Raw genomic sequence first — 20,517 nt, 5'->3', positions numbered from 1 at the left:
TTATAATCCTTGGTTTGGACTATCAAAGAGCAGCGACAACTGAAACACTGTATAATCTGTATGACAAATCCTATCTAGCGTTGGTCAGTCTCTAGGGTTTGTCACCAACACGAATAGAATACTGCAGTGTATGTACGGTGCATTCATTACAATCATATAATCAGGTACCTATAAAGTAGGTCATATCAATAAAATAAAATGCATAAAGAGTAAAATATCGAAGCTTTTATTTACAAAATATCAACATATATCACCTTGGGGATTTGCTGTGTTAAATCCTTAACACTATTAAAATATAAATATTTCGCTTTTCATATAAAATCATATTTTTTAATTATTACAATTCCGCCAAAGCCTTCTCATTTGAAACAAAATACTTACATATAAAATATATATTATGGAACATGGTTATTCATGGAATTGAATATAAGAAAATGAGGTTACTTTTAGCATAATCTTAAAATAGGAAGGTACATTTTAGCAGTCAAAATATTAACACAGTTATTTTAATATAATAATAGTAAGTATTTAATATAACAAGAGGGGAATAAAATTCAAACAATCAAAATTGTACTGCAGGTAAAATATTAAGATTAATTTATTTAATCAGTAATCTATTGGTTATAACTTAACATTATTAAGTTTATGCTACGAATTGATTATCGTTTCTAAGCCAAGGAACATAACTTGCATCTATTTTATAGTATTTCAATACTCGAATGTTAATTTACAATTGATATAATATCGATCGATGAGTTTTTAAGCAATTAAAGTATGAATTATATTCGTTAAATAGATGAAAACAATATATTATCCAACTATTACTACAAAGCGTAATGTACATTATATTTTTATTGTCACAGTATGAAATAACAAAGGAGAGAAGAACCTTTTAAAATATATAAAAATTATAAATAAAATATATAAGTAGATTGATAGCTCAATGGAGCTTACGACATTTATGCAATGATTTCAGTGTACTCGGCCAAGAACTATAGCAATTAATAATTAATCACTTATAACATTTTTCCCTCCTATCATAAATAAATTTATAGCAACAACCATACGTATTAGTGTATAGTTAACGTAAATAAACAGTTCGATTCAGATAAGTTAAGCAAAACGTCGAATCATGATCGTATGTACACAAATACATGCATAATAGATATGTGTCAGACTTTATTGAATACTCTACCGAGGAAATAATTTCCACATAACATATTTTGAAAGTAATAGGCACAACATAAATTAACCTGTTATAAATTCAACTATAATGAGCCGTTTGTTAAAAAAAAAAAGTTTTCATTTTTGGAGATACAGATGGCGTTGTCTGTGTTGTACTAACTGTCAAACCCTCAGAACACAGATTTTGTGTCAGCTGAAATCTTATTTCCACAGCGGAAATTCTATATCTGCCCTCAGGCGTTCTCTACGGCAACGACGCTTGAAAAATTTACATTCTGAACTTGTAAATTAGACTAAATAGAAGTACTATTAAAAGTAGTGAGTTCTTATTCTGAGTTTAATACTTCAATCTCTTTGCTCTCTGTATGCAATATTTGACGTTCGGTACACTACGTTTTCACGCCATCTATCGGCTTACCCAAAAACTCAACTGACAGCTGTCAAGAAAAACGGCTCATAGAGTCAAGAAAACTGAAGTGAATCACAAATTGACGATCAACCTCCAACACTCCGTTAAATTACAACACTTTAGTTGAAAGCAATCAATAATTAATAGAAAACTAATAACAGCATCACGTTCTCATTGGAAGACAACCAAAACTAACCGTTCATATAAATGTTACAAAGACAAGAAATTCAACAATTTCATCATAATTAATTATCATTATATTACACTTCTTTGACATGTATAAAAACTGTTTTATTTATTTCCAAATTTCCTATTTACAAAAATTTCTAACTACTCCTAACGTTGCTCAAGACCCTTTCACGGCTTTACCACCGTTTAATATACATAGACAGTTAAATTGATAAAATCCCCTTCTTTCCTACGTCTATGGTTATAATTGAATTGGTATTGTTATAGAAATCGTATTTACATACATAAATATATAACATGCTTTATTCGGTTCACACGGGCATGTCCCGATTTCTCTTACCTAGTTAGAAATTTAGGCAGTTGGCAAAAACAACGTTTTTACATGCACATCTCCTTCCTGATAAAGTTACATATCGGGAGCCGAGCGGCCGAAAGCAAACAACGCTTAGGAATGATAATTACAAGGTACAGACAGAGTTACGTCCTATGCTGGTTGGTCATGAGGGTGTATACTCTCTTGAGGTTGGTGAGCGTGATCTCGTCTCCGGGCAGGAGCTGCAGGGCGCGCCGGTACGCCGCCGCCGCTGCCGCGTATTTACCGTTCAGGTGTAGAATAGCCCCGAGGTTGGAGTGGCTTTGTGCATCCTGTGGGAAAAGATTTGTGTCACTGGAAGCCTTTTTATACTTATGTATACGTAAATACATATATTCTAACAGTTGAGTACTGACTTTGAAATCAATTCAATTGGCGCTTGATTAATTGATTTCAAAGATATGGATAGGATGTTTAAAGTGAATCGGTCTGAGTTCACAGAATCTACTAGCTAATAATTGTTTTATAAGGAATTCAAAAGATAACCTAGATACTTAATTCGTTTTAAACAAAGAGTGAGTTTCAGTGACCCCCTTTAGATTACAGTACCATTATAACCAAACAGGTTATTTTATTAAATAACGCTACTGTCACACAAAACAGGATTCAAATAAAACAAACAAAGCCGAACGAAATCGAAAGATTTGTAGCAAACGGAATGGGCGGTACTACCCAATAGAATAACGTATGTGTTCTATTTTCAGTAGCTATAGATAGGTACATATACTTATGTACATAGTTCGTAAGTTGCGGAGCCAAGTGGAAATAGTATGCCGCCGACGTGCCTTGTAATCCTCTTTGCAGCTCTTTTATACAGCTTTATACGGTGTACTTCTGCTTAGGCACAAAGCTTGGTTTCACGTAACGTGGATTGGAGAGAGCATGTTGTAAGAACTCTGAAACTCGGGAACTGCAAAGAATATAGCTAGTTCGGTTCAAACGCTCACAAGTTCAGTTGGCAGAGATGACGAGTACATTTTTTACTGACTTGTATCTTCTGAGACTATTCTTAAATATACCGATCTGTTTTTTTTTTCGAATATTCTTTCTGCAAAAACCCATTCTTCGTAAATTCACTGCTTACATTCCACCCTTTACATTAAACTAATACCTACATCTTACATCATCTTTCTATTTTTTTTCAATAAACATGAACGAAAGATTTTACACTAAAGCCACCGATGCGCACTAAACTCACAACCAGTATTGCCTAACCTTAGCCCTTTTGGGCCTAGATCGAGCACTTTTTAAGTGCAGGTGAATTCGTAGTTTAATGATTTAGCTCGGTAAGGGCAATGTAGCCCTTTTTAGGTTCTTCAACTGGCCACATTACTGAAACTAAGGTGTCAACCTGGCAACACTATTCACAATGCCCAGCTTAAACTACCCACCTCAGGGCTAAGCGCAGCTGCCCGCTCATACCACCGCTCCGCGCTGCGACAGCGCTGCGCGTCCCGCAACGCCCGCGCTGCCGCCGCCGCCCGCGCTGCGTTGGACGGCGCCAGCTGGGCTGCTGCCACCAGCTGCTCCGCTGCTTCTGACAGCCGCTGCTGGGAGCGGAGGAATTGACCTGTGAAGGGACAGGGTTGGGTTTTAACCCTCGCGTTTGTAGAAGTAACTGACGGTTTAAGTGTTAATAACGCGTCAACGTATTGATCGTGGAAAGGACATGGCATATGTATAAATGGCGAGTACATGTCACACCTCCGCTTCGCCGACGACATCGTTATTATGGCAGAATCTCTGCAGGAACTCAGCTGGATGCTAAGTGGCCTAAATGCTGCTTCCCGACGTGTAGGCCTCGGAATGAACTTGGACAAGACGAAAGTCATGTACAATGCTCACATCAAACCGGAGCCGGTCACCGTTGGTGAGGCAACACTCGAAGTTGTGCAAGAATATGTCTACCTCGGGCAGACTATTCGGCTAGGCAGAAGCAACTTCGACAAGGAGGCTGCAAGGCGCATCCAACTGGGTTGGGCTGCATTCGGGAAACTTCGTCACATATTCTCCTCGGCCATTCCTCAGAGCCTGAAGACAAAAGTCTTCAACCAGTGCGTCCTGCCAGTGATGACGTATGGTGCAGAGACGTGGACACTGACGGTAGGACTGGTCCACCGATTTAAAGTCGCTCAGCGTGCTATGGAGAGAGCTATGCTTGGGGTTTCTCTGATGGATCGTATCAGAAATGAGGTTATCCGTCAGAGGACTAAAGTTACCGACATAGCTGTCAAAATATGCAAGCTGAAGTGGCAGTGGGCTGGTCATATCTGCCGAAGAACCGATAACCGTTGGGGTAGACGAGTTCTCGAGTGGAGACCACGAACAGGCAAACGTAGCGCGGGACGCCCTCCTGCCCGCTGGACTGACGACCTTAGGCGGGTGGCGGGTAGTGGTTGGATGAGGAAGGCCGAGGACCGAGTGTTGTGGCGCTCCTTGGGAGAGGCCTATGTCCAGCAGTGGATGATTATTGGCTGATGATGATGATGATGATGTATTGATCGTGGAATAGTTTAGATATATATAAGGTCTTGCAAAATGATTTATTAAGCCATGTTTTTTTCATGAAGTTGTTCAGATATTCCTATCCCCTCTTGTTTCTCATCATCAATAGTTAATAAAGAGAAAATTTTACGCAAGTTTTACGGTCTGAAAAACAGTAAATGCGAATTTTATAAACGTGAATTACCTATCTACAATATCTGATCTGATCGCAAGATCAGACATTTATGTCTGAGAGAGATTACTCTAAAAGCTTTTCAACTAAGTACACGCACTTAATAATAAATCAATATCAAACGAATTTTCGAGACTAACTTTGAACGTAAATGTGGAAGCGTAGATAGGTACTTATATACGAAATCTGTTCTCAAAGAATGGACAACAGCTGCTGTGAAGTGTTGAAGCTCGCTCGCGCCGACAAACTTCCGCAATATGCGTTATAGAAAGAACTAACAGAAAAATAACGAGATAGCATCCAAAAACCTACAACTTGATAATGCCGCAAACCTGAAAGTCCTTTCGAATTTGTAGAGCGCTTATATTATACGACATACCCATTTAAGCGATTGTTAAAAGTACAGAACAAACTGCACAAATATTTTGGCACAAGTTACAACGCATAATCCGACAATGGCACTAGAAACTGTCAAATAATTTAACATAACGGGCGGTTAACTTGTTTTACGGTAAACGAAAACATGCGAGGACATCTGCACACAAGCCCATAGAGCAGACGCAGAACTGACTAATGGTAATCCGTGTCCATTTTAGGGCCGCGTCTCTGCCGTTTATGACCACTTTAGTTTTATTAACTGTCAAATAATTTCACACACGAAACGAAATAACAACGCGAGCCGACACAACCAGTAGTCCCGTCTGATTTACGGCCCAAGATAAGTAAAACAATCATTGTACAGTGTGAGCGATATTTCGCGTAATTTGAAATTTCACACATGTTAGCTCGGTAAACTCGACAATTTCTTGCTCCAGTGGTTGTGGTACTGAAATACAGCTCCAGACAAAGGCCGCGTCGTGTTAGGAGGACGTCACGGTATTGTACGAAGCGCTGGAGAGCAATTTTAAATTCATTTGATCGAGCACTATTAAGCGAGACAGGCACAAATTGAGTTACGGGCGTTTGTTATAGAAATACCGAATGTCTAGTCGCGGCGTTCCCTCGCCATTTTTAGTGGCCACTTCGTTATTTTTTATGTGGCTGGATATTCCGTGAGCCCGAAGGTCGAATAAACGTCACGTCCTATTATCGAGTGCCTAAACCAGCCAAAGCTTTTATGCCTTAGCCCTGAATCATGTTATATTACCGAAGGGTTTCTCTCTCATTGACTGTTTTGTTCTTATTTCCGCAACTAAATTACTAAAAACGAAAAAGAACGCGGAAACGCCAATAAAAATGGAAATAATAAAAATTTGAATTTCGTGTCTGTAAAAAAGTAACAAAAAATAAAATGGAAGCAGAATGACGAGTTGACCGTCGAACTTTGAGCGGGATAGTGAAACTTTTTTGTGAATTTCCATATGAAGCGGTTGGCCCATTTTTGACAGACTTTGCAGTCGACGAATTTTTAAACTGAAACGTGCCTCGCTCGCCAAACTCATATGCAAATTAAGTGGTGACACTTGTGCTGAAATATACTCCTTGCTCTTAATAAAACTAGTTAGCTTTTGACGACGACGAAGTTAGGCCGGCGCATTTCATACAGCCTACACAGAAACCAAGTTTAATCCTATTTGATTGCGAATGGTGGCTCATTGCACTGTGTCGGGGAGATTTTAATTTGCACGAGTGATGTTGCGAGTGGCCCGGGGACCTGTTCTAGTTATTACCATTATTTAATCACGATTTCATTCGGTGGAATCCGCATGAACATTTCCCATCTCATCGTCACCGGTGATAATGTTTGAACGAATGACCCAATCATAGCCGTCGATACACTTAATGGTTATGCCACTCACCAAATTGATCTCGCACTTCTGGATTGTTTGGATCTAAGTTTAACGCCTTTTTGAACCATTCTTCAGCTTCCAAACTTCTTGATGCCTGGAACAAAATACATGATTTAGTATGTCAATAAGATTATTACTTATGTATTCAACTGCATCTACGAAATATGATACTGGTGTCTGATACTCAAAGTTATTATTGTTGGACTCTAGAGAATGCACATTAATATGAACTTCAATTAATATTGAAATATTTATTTTCATAGCACTATCACATGCTACGACATACCTACTACGCGACGGCTACGAACTGCTACGGTGCTACGAACGACTACGGCGTAGGCTTCGTAGCTTGTACTCGCCGAATCGAATCTTATTTGTTTCGCCGACGCTCACGCGACCTTTTTATTCACTTTTAAGGCTGTTTTTAACAGCACGCGGATTTGTTCACGCACGCGGGATTGCCCCGCACGCGTTTATTCAAGTATTTATTGCAACGCGATTTATATGCACGCGAGACGCGGGAAAATGGCGTGCCATCCCGCGTGCGTGATGAAATCCACATGTTGTAAAAAACACTTATGAAAGATTCACAATAAGAGTAATGTGTACTCACATTCCTAGCGAGTAGCTTCGCATACGCCAGGTGCGTGGCGGCGTCGCGGGGCGCGGCCGCCAGCGCCTGCCGCGCGCTGCGCTCCGCCTGCGCCCAGTGACGCAGCTGCGCGTATATCTCGCCCGCCATCGTGAGCACGCTCTGTGGGGGATAGGACTCATTAGATATTTTATTTAATATGTGTCTGTGTAAATATGTATATCAGCTGTCCGATACCCATATTACAGGCTCAGCCAAGGTTGGGGTCGGATGGCCCGCCATCGTGAGGAAGCTCAAAAGCTCTGTGGGGGATAGGGTTCGTTAGAAGAGTGGTGTAAGGAGTGAATAGTTTAGTGGTTAGAGGTAGGGCGTCATGTGATGAAAAGACATTTGAATCTTGGATTTTAAGGTCAACTTTTCTATGAAAACCGTAGTTTTTCCTTTCATTTAGCCAAGATAAAAGGATATCATATTTCGTGACGGTACGTTCGATTCGATACCCTTGAAATATTCCGTTGTGCATGTCCACGTGATGATAAGTTACAGTAGTTGTACCAATAATTTCGCTGTGTGTTATTGAACCTTTAAATGGTATTTTACTTCGTTGCACAACATATATTACAACAGAATATTTAAGCTACAATGCGCCTGAAACTTTCGCTAAACACTGAATAAATAAGAAATCTGTGTCGTCTTATCTACTCCCGGTGGGATGCAACCCGTAAGCGCTCGCATTTGTATTTGCAAGTCTTCTAAAAGATACCATCGAATCCATTCCGAGACATACGACAGTACAAAATGAATCTCTATCCCTATTTAATTTAGGTACGCTCTGCCGTGCGGCTTCGAATAGGTAAACGGGCGTTTAAACGACATCGTTCCGATAACTGGTATCGCACGCAAAGCCTGCGATAATGGTGGAGTGAAATGTTACGTATGCATTACATTTGGGAGCGGAATCGATAACCACCCCCCTATTCACTAACTCCCAGCCGATATCCGCCGGGAATTGTTAATATCAAACGGCTGTCAAGTGTAGATTCTGCCGATAATGCTGATAATTTGTAATGGATTTTCTCGTTTTACGACGGTACGCTTGAAGATTTATGATAACTTTTAAATTGAAATATGAATATTAACAATATTTTATAGCCAGATCTTTATGGTTACAGATATCATCGTCCAGTATAAAAAATATAATTGATGACCTAATGGTGTACCAGAATAATAATATGCCGAAGGTCCCAGGATCGATCCTTAGCCAGGGCAGGGTATTTATTTTGAGACAGATATTGGGTTTTCTGACAAGTATGTAATTGCTCGCGAGTGTAGTTTAACACACCCATCCAAGGTTACCAACAGAAAGCTACAGAATAAGGGTACTAAAACCAGTGATGAGCAGCCGACGCTAAGTCGATGAATGCGGCGCTGCGGGGCCCTGTCTACTCGATCTAGCGCGGAGATTCCACGCGCCTCATGATTTTATCGAATTACCGCGGAATCGAGAGGGGCCCGTTGAAACGCTGATTGTCATAAGTTGAGTGTTAATTGCAATCTGTCTGTGATGCGGAGATTTTGGTTATCATATGAGACATTGACACAGATGTTACGTAAGGGAAGGGAAGTTAAATTGTGTAATACCTACTAGTGCTAAATCCTCTCCTATGCGTGTCGGTGACAAACACGAGAGTTATGGATTAACTTATTTAACTTATTATCCAAACTGATCAGGGTATACGACTGGACACACCTATGTATACCTATGTATAGCATAGAACAGTTGATGGAACAGATATGGAAGAAAATCCGTGGATTATTGTGACTGATCTATCGTAATGACTGATTACAAAAGCATAAAGGTAAGTAAGTCTCCATTAATAACTAAATGAGTTATTACTAGTGCAATTTCTATTGTTGCATTTTACACATTCGTATACGAAAAATCTTAGGCGCATTTAACTTTATCGATAAAGTAATAGGAATTCTTTAACATATGTTTAAGGGCTACGTTAAATCTTTCTTAAAAAATAGTAAATATGGTCAAAATTAATTAAATAAATTATAAAAATAAAATAATAGCCATGTTTGTTCGTATATCGCTATTACAGCACTATTAATCGATTTTTGATGCAATAATAGTTACTATGTTGCACTTATAGCAAAACAAGCAGCCATCATTAAATAAATTTAGGGTTCCTCAATGCAAAATCCTTAGCTTGACTAACCCGAGTTGGGGTGAATGTCATTTGATGTATTTTATTAAATGTAATTAATTAACGATTGGTTCATATTTGCTTCATTTCATACTTAATGATAAATTAGCAACTATATAATTATAAAAAAAAACTTCATTTTCTTCACACGATGAAAAATTTATTACATTGATTTTCAGAATAGAATATAGCAAACATTTAAAAGTGATTGATTGATTGCAAAGCAAGCAAGTATACAACTTGAATAAAGCAGAAAAGATACTAATCACGCTTTTTTTCCAGAATGGTTTTCAAGATTGTGCAGACAATTGAGAAGGGAGGATATGTTTTATGGACCGAGACACCAGGCCCCCGATTTCTTCAGTTGTTTTCTGTGGAACAACGGAACCACTTGACGTTTCGGCCATCGCACTTGACGAATTTTGAGACAAATACTTTGTTTGAACCTTAGTTTGAATTTTTCCGTATCTTTGTTTTAATTTTCTTTTTTAATTTCCATGACTTGTAATCCATTTTATCACGTAATAAAAAAATGAATGTGCAATGGAATTATTTATTTGCTTGTCACATTAAATTACTATAAACTGTATAAACGTAACCAAAATGCTGTTACTGAATTATTTATCGAATTAATGTGCCATAAGAGCATTTCAAATAGTATGTGAGCTATTACAGTTATTTGAAAGCTTTTATTCGAAATGTCGATTAATGAAGCTATAAGAGTTACAATGATGCAGTATAGTAAAATAAAATCTTTTATTCAGCAAATTAGATCCAAATAATACAATGATGAGTAATAGTTCTATAATAGCAACCTGAACAATCAATAAGCGAATTAATAACTCTTAAAGCTCTCTTTCAGCACTAATGTGTGCGTTAAATAAAATAAAGCAGCTTTTATAGAAATGTCGAATAAACGGGCTATATAGGTCGAATATAGGTCGAGTAGATGTGTATTCGACATTGTTACAGCGCAAATTAGATAAAAATGCTTATTAATAGCTGTACCACTTTTATGGCACAATCTAGTAAAATGTCAGCCATTAATCAATACTTATTCGATTTTAAGTGCTATAAATGGGCCCTTATTCGACCATTTTGCTTGTTGGGTAGTGCTTAGAGGAGGATATAATTATATAGGTAGGTATCTAGAGGTAGGGTAATGATGCAGGAAAGTGGATCGCAAAAATGCACATAGTGATACATAGGTCATGAAGGTATCTATAGCTCTCTGGAAGTTTATCCCATATTTGCACCAACCAGAGTGAGCTGATTAGTCCAACACTTAACCCAGGATTAAACGCCTAACTCTGGGCTACACAACACGTCGACCTAATTAACAAACACGTGACCTATCCTTACCAATGTTAATGATGCATGACTTTTGAACGGCTTAACAAATTTTCATGTTACATTTGATATCAAGCTTTTTGATAGAAAATCAAAATATTCAATTTACAATCTACAATTTAAATTTCTCAAATTCATGTGAAAAAAAAAAAATCTTAATTTAACTAAAATACCTATTTTGTTACGAGAAAATATTTAATTGCCTTTTCTCGGCTAAGGAACTCCTGGAATGATGTAAAAAAACCTTCTCCTCTCATAATAAATACTCGGGATTCCCACAGGAATCCTTTCAATTTCAACGGCTATGGGAAACTCGCGATCAACAACTAACAAACAAAAGCATAAAACTCAAACTCACATGTCTAGTCCACCCCACAATCGGCACCTCCGACTCGGGTATAATCTGCAGCGCTTCTCTATACGCGGCCAGCGCCTTGTGCCAGTGCGAGCGCTGCACGTGCAGCGCTGCTAGCTGCACGAGCGCTGACACGCGTGCAGAGTCGTGCTCGCGCCGGTCACGCACGCGCGTGCCGTCCACGCGAGTGCCCGCGCGTAGCACGCTCACCGCCTCGGAGAGACGCCCGTCCGACGCCAGCGCCGCGCCCAGGTTCACGTACGCCACTGCAAAGGGGAGTGGATTAGAGGTGGTAGTTTTGAAGTAAGTTATTGGGGGGCGCTAATAAAATGGTGACTAGCCTTTTGCTGTGGTCAATAATTGTAGAAGCAATGATAGCAATCAGAAAAAAAGAAAGAAAAGACATTTATTTAGAGCTACACGGATACACTACTTACACAGAACAATCAGGTCATAGTTTTGTCGATAACTTTTTAGTATTTATTGGATCAGTGCACTAAGGTATTGGCTCTTATATTCGAACACAACCCCTTCACGAGGGTCATTATAATTATACTTATTAGAGTGATCAAAGTAAATACAAATGAATAATTGACAAATGTATTTGAACACTAGGTATACTTTATTCAGTTCAGTACCAGTATAAATTCATGCCACTTGTATATGTCCAAAAAAATCGTTCGTTTTGTGCTCAATTTGACAGATGTTAAGTAAACTGGAACAAATAATATAGTATAGTGCCACAAACTTATCTGTTCCGGTGAGAGCGAACTAAATTGGTCCATGCCTCATTACTTACTAAATGAATTTCATATTGACATAGATTATATGGACCAATTTAGTTCGCTCTCACCGGAACAGATAAGTTTGTGGCACTATAGCGACAATTTACATTCACTAACGAGAAATTGATATCGGTGTGCTGACCCAAATATGTCATTGGGACAACATGAAAATTTCCAGTGGTAAAATTATAAGTAAGTCCGCTCTGGAAAATAAATAAAACATAACGTTTCCCGGTATTAAAGTAAATAAGCGTTTTGTAAAAGTGCGAATTGGAACGGAGCGGCTGCTTCTGCGTGACAAAATGCCAAATAAAACAAAAGTGCTTTTTTTGAGTTGTCATCTGTCATTGAGTTCAAGTCGTACGTTTCCATCATTTGGCACGTTCGTGTCACGAGCAGTTGAACAAAAAACAACTTTGTTATGTTTAATTAAAATTATTATGACGCTTAATCACCGCGGCGGGCCTATAATTTGCGACAGTTACAAAACTTCAAGTTAATACTTACAGGCCATTGAGGGTCTAAAGTAAATTGCTCGCTCAAAACTTTTAATGGCCGCTTCGTATCGCCTTTGGTTTTGAAGCAATATTCCTCTGAAACAAGAAAAATAAAAGTTATTACTCTGTGGTGGCACATTGCGAAAATATTATAAATGAGTGTTAGGCAAATATTTTGTAAGATGTATTTTTAAACTTAAGCCTCTTAATTAGATTTATGAGGTGAAATTTACGCTTTCAATAAAAACCTAATTTCTTTGGTTTCATCACACAGGCATACTAGTGCACGGGAAAAAAAAGTTTTTATGACACTAAAATATGAAATGAAAGCTTATGCATTTAAATTTCATTGCTAGTCAAGCACCTTGTTATACCTAATGCAGTTTTCCACGGAGCTATGGTTTCAAGTAAATTGAGTTAGTGTGGTGTATGAATACTATTTCACCATACAAATACGAGTATTTTAAATTACTATAAACCGCAAATATGCTTTATTGTATTAACATTACTTTTTACGTTAATTGTCATTGTGCTTTTGATTCACACTAATATTCGGATGTAGTTGTGGCAATAGCTCTCCTCATAAAATGGTGAGAGAACTATGTTACAATATAAGTACTCTTTATTGCACCAAAAGGAAATGTGTTTTTGTACTTATAAACTTAAAAAATAGTACAAAAAGGTGGCCTCATTGCCTAAAGTAATCTGTATCACACAAACGATGGATGGAAAAGATAATATGAAAATATTTTGAGTAATGTTCAGGAACCCTAGAAGAGCGCGCACGACAATCAAGGTTTTACAATGTACGCTTGCTTTGAAAGTCGCACAAAACGTCTAACTATCAAATCAGTAGTCAAAATACAATAACCATATTATTATGACCATAAGTAAAAATACGCCAATGTACAATGTTTTATTTTTAAAATTCGTATACCTAATTGTCACGGCACAATAGTGTCACGTCGCACCAACGAAGTGACAACGGAAACAAAAACAGTCATCAAATATGCGCAAAACCACTTGCACAATCCCGGCAACGAAACAATGCAATTAAAACAAACACTGCGGAGGCTGTAGAGGGTATTAGTAACGAATTATTGCCGTCGTAATAGCGGACGCCTCTCATTAGAGCACCCTGTACAGCCCTGCATTATTCATGAGCTCTATATTGCACGGACGATACTAGTTCTTATGGAGTGATTATTTTGTGTTGATTGGTTCAGAGCTGCTTGATTGCACTTTTGAGACTATTTATTTTATTTAAAACTATAATATATAATTCACGGTTTATAGTAAAATAATCATAGTGTATAGTAATTTCAGCCTATCGCCAAGTAGTTTATTTAGGGTGCCTAGTATAAAATATTTATACGAAATTAAATATTGCTGTCCTGTTTAGGTAATTTACGTATATTTTCAAAGCAAGAGAGCAACAGATTAATTTTAAATCCTTAGAGTAGGTAATGTCCACACTCCACCGGCTCCATATTCAGTCTAGCTCTTAATAAAATGTCCCCATCAACGTCCAAAATAGCCAAAGTCGAGATAATGATAGTATATCCGGATACATTCAAGCTACCATGCGATTGTAAACCACGTCAAATGTTTGCATTAAAAACATTAATAAGCCAAATTAAAAATTAAACACATGTGCAGCAGTTGCATAATATCACAGAGCAGTGTCACAGAGTAGTCAGTCAGTAGAGTCTCATTAGGGTGGTGACGCGCGCCCGCCTGCATTATTCATGGGAGGCGATGTCGTCCGCACGACAGTTTTTATCAACCGGTCGAGGTTATGTGACAATTTGCAATATTATTCGCTTGTTATTTGCGGTCCGTAATGAGATGACGTTGCACAAATCTACTGATATTTATTGATATTAGGTAGGTATAATTTAAACCTTTGTTACATTGCACGCATAGCCCTTTCTCACGAATGTACTTAAGTCGCAGTATTTCGTTTGATTGAAGAAAAAGTCTCATTTATTTTTTGCTCGAAGTACTTACAAAGGACATGCTATATGTATGTGTCATAGAAATAATGATTGGTTATGGTGTATTTTACCTGCCTAGCCTTACCAGCTTATACCATTTTTCATTCGGACCATGACTCCCAGCAGCACCTTATAGAACAAAACAACCATACAAGGCAAACACAATTGCTCATCATGTTACCCGTAAGCCGAATTCGAACCCACGACCCAGTGCCACAGAAGCTTCATCACAAGACTTCAATTTAAAACCATTGAAACATAATTACTATAATATTACAAATATGAATGAGCTGAAACATATCTCCCTAAATTATGCTGTAATGTCGCTAATTTAGTCCCATACCTAGTACCTGGTAAATACCCTTTTTGTTATTGAAGCCTAAATACAAAAGTTTCACCTGATTTAATATCAAGCCACCCGCAACTAACCCTAGATTATATTATTTTGTATTTATAAACCTTGCCCGAAAGGCTCGAGCTTCTGTGAACATAATTTTCCGTCTGAAGAAACACTCCAAATTATAATTCTGTCATTCGCAAAAAGAAACTTACCTAGTTTACGAGTTGATGGAATTTCACAATTACTTTATACTGTGTCGAGCATGAAATTTGGTATCATTAGAGAGTAACAAGCATATTGTATTATACAAAAAAAAACACAATAAAGAAATTATATTTTTATCTTTAGCGGTATATCATAGACCGTTAAGTCTATGCCAATATTGCCAAATATTAAATTTATTTTCTGGACTAATTTCAATATACCAATATTAATGTTACGTCTATTTTCTATCATTCATTGTAAAAGGATTTTTAAATGCGATATTTCAAAATTTATAAAAATAGCAAGGCTATTGTATTTTTCATTTCAATCACATCACTTCAACCATTATGTCCTAAATTGGTTACAAGTACGTATTCGAATAAAATTTCATATTTTGGACACGTATTTTCTGATAAGTACAAAAACAAATTCGTAGTGTAATTTATTCTAGCCAGTGAGCGGAGGCGCAAAACTTTTCTTACACTGGAAAAGATAACGAGTTATATGAGTGGCGGCCCCAAGCTCGGTAAGTTTTCAATTAACCGAGGAATCAGGCCACAGTAAACAAAGCAGTAAAGCTATAGAGAACAATAAAGTTATTTATGCAGCAGCTAATGCTTACAGTACAGTTGGGGTAAAGATAACGTGACGTGCGCCGCGTCACGCGATATAGCATTCCGCGATCTACGCCGGGCGACAAATTGCAAATTAAATTAATGTTTACAAAAGCAGCCGCATTACAGCTAACGATCCCCCGCCGCCGCCGCCGTGTACAAACGCTTTCACAGCAATAGTTTTGCGTTCAAAGTTAATTGTAAACGAATCTGTCACTGCGAATTGAATTTTCGATTCCGATTCACCATTTCGGCCAACGGACCAACCGACGCTATTTAATATTCGGCCCTAATTGTTTTTGAGCGTAAATGCGTTTGTATTGGAAGAAGCTTTGCCGTGTCGGGTTCCCTGTCATTTACATATATTGGATCCAGATAAGGACACTTGATAACGGCGAGCGCTACTAAATAAAACAATAGGTGGATTATTTTTAAGTGGAGACCCGCGCAAAGTGAAGCATCGATAGATTAATTCTTTTGTAATTCTATCTTATATTGGTTCAATACTCAATGCCACAATCTCACCGATTAATCTCAGTACATAGCGGTATTTACATAAGTAAATACGAAATAAAATGATGTGCCTTCCGCACGGTAAACACACTTGTAGTATCTCTAAACATGAGGAACACAGCTGTAATCGAATTCGATCGGATCCACACTGAAGAACGTTTGCCGGAGCTCGGTTCGCTATCGCACACACCCACGTCTGTCAACACTAAAGTAATCTGTGTCAAAGCGTGAGTTACTCTGTGATTGATTCGGTCTGTAGATTTCAATTGAATACAAGACTCAGATATCATAACATTCAAGAGTGGACTTGGTGCCAGCGCAATCTGCGTAGCTATCGGTAATGAATGGCCAATGCTTTTGGAAAGGTACCTTAGGCCCTGGAGAAAAATCTCATCTTGTAAATTCTTGCCTTGCTCCTCGTTGATACTGCTAAAAGTACCTATCTAAGTCAAGGTCTATATTTTTATAAACATGTAACGATTACGTGAAACCATGTCTTGTTTTTCAGTATTTAGAGATACAAATAGAGTATGTGTTTGAATGGCACGCTGTCTCGTATGTCATTCGATCGGTTACTTGCCGGAGGATGTTTGTTCGCTCGGCTCCGCCGCACATGTAGTGCTAAACACATAGGCGTTTGCAAATACAGATTTAATCTACATCGTCGCACGAACAGTCCCTATCTCTGGTATATTGCAGCCGTTCATCTGTGGGTACCACGTAACATGTCATCTCTATTTGTATGTTTAAAAGTATATTATTTATAGTGCCACAATCTTATCTGTTCCGGTGGTCAAAATGTGCAACTAACGAGACGTCATTGTCAAACGTCATTTCATACTCTGTGCGTTATTTGAGTTGTCAATTTTGCGAAGAGGCTGACGCTACGTTATTTAATTTGTTTTGTGATTTTCTGCCTGAAAATAATCCCAAAAGCGCTGAAAAGTGAGGCAAGAAAAGTAATACTAGATATATTGGCTTTTATGCAGGAAGAATAACGTATTCAGGCGCCTTTAATTCCGTTTGAAAAATTGGAAGAACGAGTTGCAGCGGCTACAGGTTAGTGTTGCCAAATATGACGAATAATTTTACCCATATACTCACATGTAATTTTATTAATATTTTCACCCCATCCCGTGCCCCAGCAGTGGGGACGGGATGGGTCATAATGAAAAGTATATAATCTTTATTTTTCTTTGATTACAGGTGACATGTCACTTTAAATCATAGGCAGTATACCAAGAAGAATTTCGCGCACCTGCAGCGATTTTAGACGAAATAATGATGATTAATGATATCTTCTACCAACCTATCAACGGTTGGCTGGGAGAAATTGCTTTTTAGCAATTAGCCTTTGTACATAGTCTGAATTTCTTTTAATTTTATGCTCTTATTTCTTGTTACTTTAGAAAATGTAAAATAAAGTGTTCATAAATAAATAAATAATAATAACCTAATAGTTTTTTTTAAGTCTGTCTATCTCGGTATTTCCACGACCCACAGATCTGATATAACCTATACCATTGTAATCTATATTTAATCTCCTATATCAGAACATAATTAGAGCTTATTTTATTTATGTTCGCCGTGTACAAATTTTCCATAGGTACAACAAATGACGTTTGATATAGGTATAATATCCTGTTTCATTTACTATCAACCCAATATTTTGATTATCTATACTTATGAATGTACCTAATTATAAAATAGGCAATAGCAGAAATGCATTGTCGTTTAAACCACAAATAGGCAAAATTTAATCGATGGCATCACTGGATTCGAACACAGCGAAGCCGTCACCGGAACAGATAAGATTGTGGCACTATACTTGTTGGCGGTAAGTACCTAGGATTTTTTATAAGTGGCTGACACGAGCCAAGCTAGAAGGAGCCAGAGGATACAGACTACCATTTTCTGAAGCGCTTTATGGTATTTTTATGTCTCATAAATATATTGGTAAGTATGAGACTTAAAATACCACAATGTAACCTATAGTGCGACAAACTTATCTGTTCCGGTGAGAGCGAACTAAATTGATCCATATCTCATTATTTACTAATGAATTATATATTGATATAGATTAGATGGGTTTATTGAAACCACAAGAGCGAATTACCACTACTGGCAAACTTAAAATTTTATAGAATGAAGAAATATTACACATTTACGTGAGCTGTCACCGGAACAGATAAGTTTGTGGCACTGTACACAGTTATTATCCGTTTACTAGGCCCCGGTGTCTATCTGTCACACTAATTTCAACTAGCTGGGGACGTAACTCCGTGCATTACGTATTCGGAAATATACTGAACTGAATTCAATTCAATATGTAGCATTCAGTGCGCAAAATGCATTTTATCGAAGCTCAACTGTTGATCGTAACATTATTTATTGAAAACTAGATTTGCGAATTGAATGGTCCTAGTCAGATGCATTTGCGGGCGGGCTCGATCATGGATAGTTATAGTTATTTCGTATGATGCAATAATAATATTATAAGTGTACCACCCAGACATTACTTGATGTTATGTAGAGTTTTCAAAGTTAAAATTTTAATCGCCTAACATAGGTTTATATTTGAATAATATTTACTTTTGTATTATTTTTCAATACAAGCTTAATCTCGAGTATTATATCTCGTGAAATATACGGAAAATATTTTCCGTATAGCCAGGTTTTCCATTACATATCAGGTATTTTAAAAGCAGTGCTATTAATTGTTGAGAGACCCTTAAAATGTAAAAATATCACATTGTATAAACACGAGCGTAATAATATTGAATTCAAGATGATTTTACTAACATTATCGAGAATATAAAATATTATTTATTAGTCCTTAGTAGGTAAAGTATAGTCAACAATATTTATACGGTCTTAGGATGTTGTTTTGCGTATCAACGCACTGTGCTGAACAAATAAAACCAATAAATCTATACACTCATCGTCCAAGCTTCCCAGTTCTAATCGTTATCCAGCGATTAACTCAGAATTTCCCTTTGTTGAAGTCTTTCATTTCAATTACCAAAAGCTATTTCCAATTAGAATGGGCACACTGGAACTGGAACCCGCTGAATGGACCCGTTTTATGTTTGGATGGAAGCATTTAAAAATTCTACCTAAATTATAATTAGAAAGTGCAAAGGTTTGTAAACTAAAACATATTTTTTATAGGAAAAGTAAAGTCGTGTAAGAAAACAATTCTATTACATAGTATTGAAAGATTGAGTTTTTCACGGTGCATTTAATGCAGTGCTTCTACAGGGGGTTGCAAAAAGGGTATACTTACTAAAAAAAAAGTCTCTCTGCATGGTAAAAAGTCACGTGATCAACAACGTTTCTTTGAATGATTTTTTTTTAGCAAATTTTGAAATTCTGATTTCAGTTTCAGGCTTAGATATACCATGCTACACATGTAGGTTTCGGCTTAAAATACCCTTTTTGCAACACCCTGTATACTTATATGTAAAATCGTTTGTACTTAATAAATTGTAGGATCATAATCACAGCCAAAACCACTGAGTCGAGAAACTGTAAATATGGCATAGATGTTCCACGAAACTATGTGAGGTCTATAAGAAAGATTTTCCAAAATGGACCCTCTGAATGGGTAAAAGGGTGGTCCGAAGTTTTTATGGGGAAACAAGGTTAGTATGACTCATTTAATTTAAAACTTAACTTTACTACTTTAAATACAGCGGTAAACCCGTATTCAGGATATTTCTAAATTCAATCCCTAAAAGGGGGAAATGGGGTGACCAAGTTAAGTCAATAAGGGGTACAGATTTTTTAGTCTATATGGGTCGCTAATTACGAAAACAACAACGACCGATGAGAGATGCTGTCGTGTCCTGTTGGGGTGCAAATGCATCGTTATGTCTAAATATCAGTATGTTTGTCGTAAGGAAAGAAAGTAAACGGAAATTACCTTTCGTTTAAACGGAATATTTGGCACTTACTTATTTGGTTTTTTGCTAAAATCGTGTAAAGTTTTTTTTTGCACTCCCATACAATTTACTCCTGCACCTCCTGCAGGTTGGCTGATAGAAAATGACTTTAGCATTAAGTACACAAGTAGTTCTGTTCTTGTATTGTGAAATAAAATAATAAATAAATAAAATACCTAAATCTAAAAATTCTAACGTAAGAACCTCCTCCTTTTTTTGAAGTCGGTTAAAAAAGCGACGAGGCGAAGCTCGCAGGGAAAGCTAGCCATTTAATATTTACTTTAATTGGGTCCTCGCAAAAGGTTCATTATTGTAAAAGCCTGTTCTATTGGCAATTTGATTGGGTCATGTCACTGGCTAAGGTCGAATAATTCACGAGTGAACAACTTCCAACTTGTCGGCAATGAAATTCAAATTAAATATTTTACTGACATTTGTTTTGAAACAAAACTTTTTAATTCTTTTGTTTAATCTGGTTTATTTGGATGGG

The 20,517-nt window shown here is 37.3% G+C and overlaps 1 protein-coding gene and 1 long non-coding RNA gene across 2 annotated transcripts in view; one reads left to right on the top strand and one right to left on the bottom strand.

The window, feature by feature from the left end:
* Window positions 1-208: 208 nt before the first annotated feature.
* LOC105392559 (protein O-mannosyl-transferase TMTC2) overlaps window positions 209-20,517 on the bottom strand; it is a 96,078-nt gene continuing 75,769 nt past the window's right edge. Inside the window, exons 6-11 of the mRNA XM_038119064.2 lie at window positions 12,426-12,511; window positions 11,137-11,399; window positions 7,237-7,377; window positions 6,633-6,717; window positions 3,548-3,726; window positions 209-2,428 (exon numbers count right to left, since the gene is read on the bottom strand). Coding sequence (XP_037974992.2) covers window positions 2,261-2,428; window positions 3,548-3,726; window positions 6,633-6,717; window positions 7,237-7,377; window positions 11,137-11,399; window positions 12,426-12,511 — 922 coding nt within the window. The 3' untranslated portion in view covers window positions 209-2,260. The remainder of the gene's footprint in view (window positions 2,429-3,547; window positions 3,727-6,632; window positions 6,718-7,236; window positions 7,378-11,136; window positions 11,400-12,425; window positions 12,512-20,517) is intronic.
* Window positions 9,024-9,972, top strand: LOC125489301. The gene is made up of 2 exons (XR_007266869.1): window positions 9,024-9,074; window positions 9,711-9,972. It is a non-coding gene; the product is annotated as an uncharacterized LOC125489301 (long non-coding RNA).

The sequence above is a fragment of the Plutella xylostella genome, chromosome 12, assembly GCF_932276165.1.
Source record: "Plutella xylostella chromosome 12, ilPluXylo3.1, whole genome shotgun sequence".
Lineage (NCBI taxonomy): Eukaryota > Metazoa > Arthropoda > Insecta > Lepidoptera > Plutellidae > Plutella > Plutella xylostella.
The sequence above is the reverse complement of the archived record's forward strand: the minus strand, read 5'-3'. Positions and strand labels throughout refer to the sequence as shown.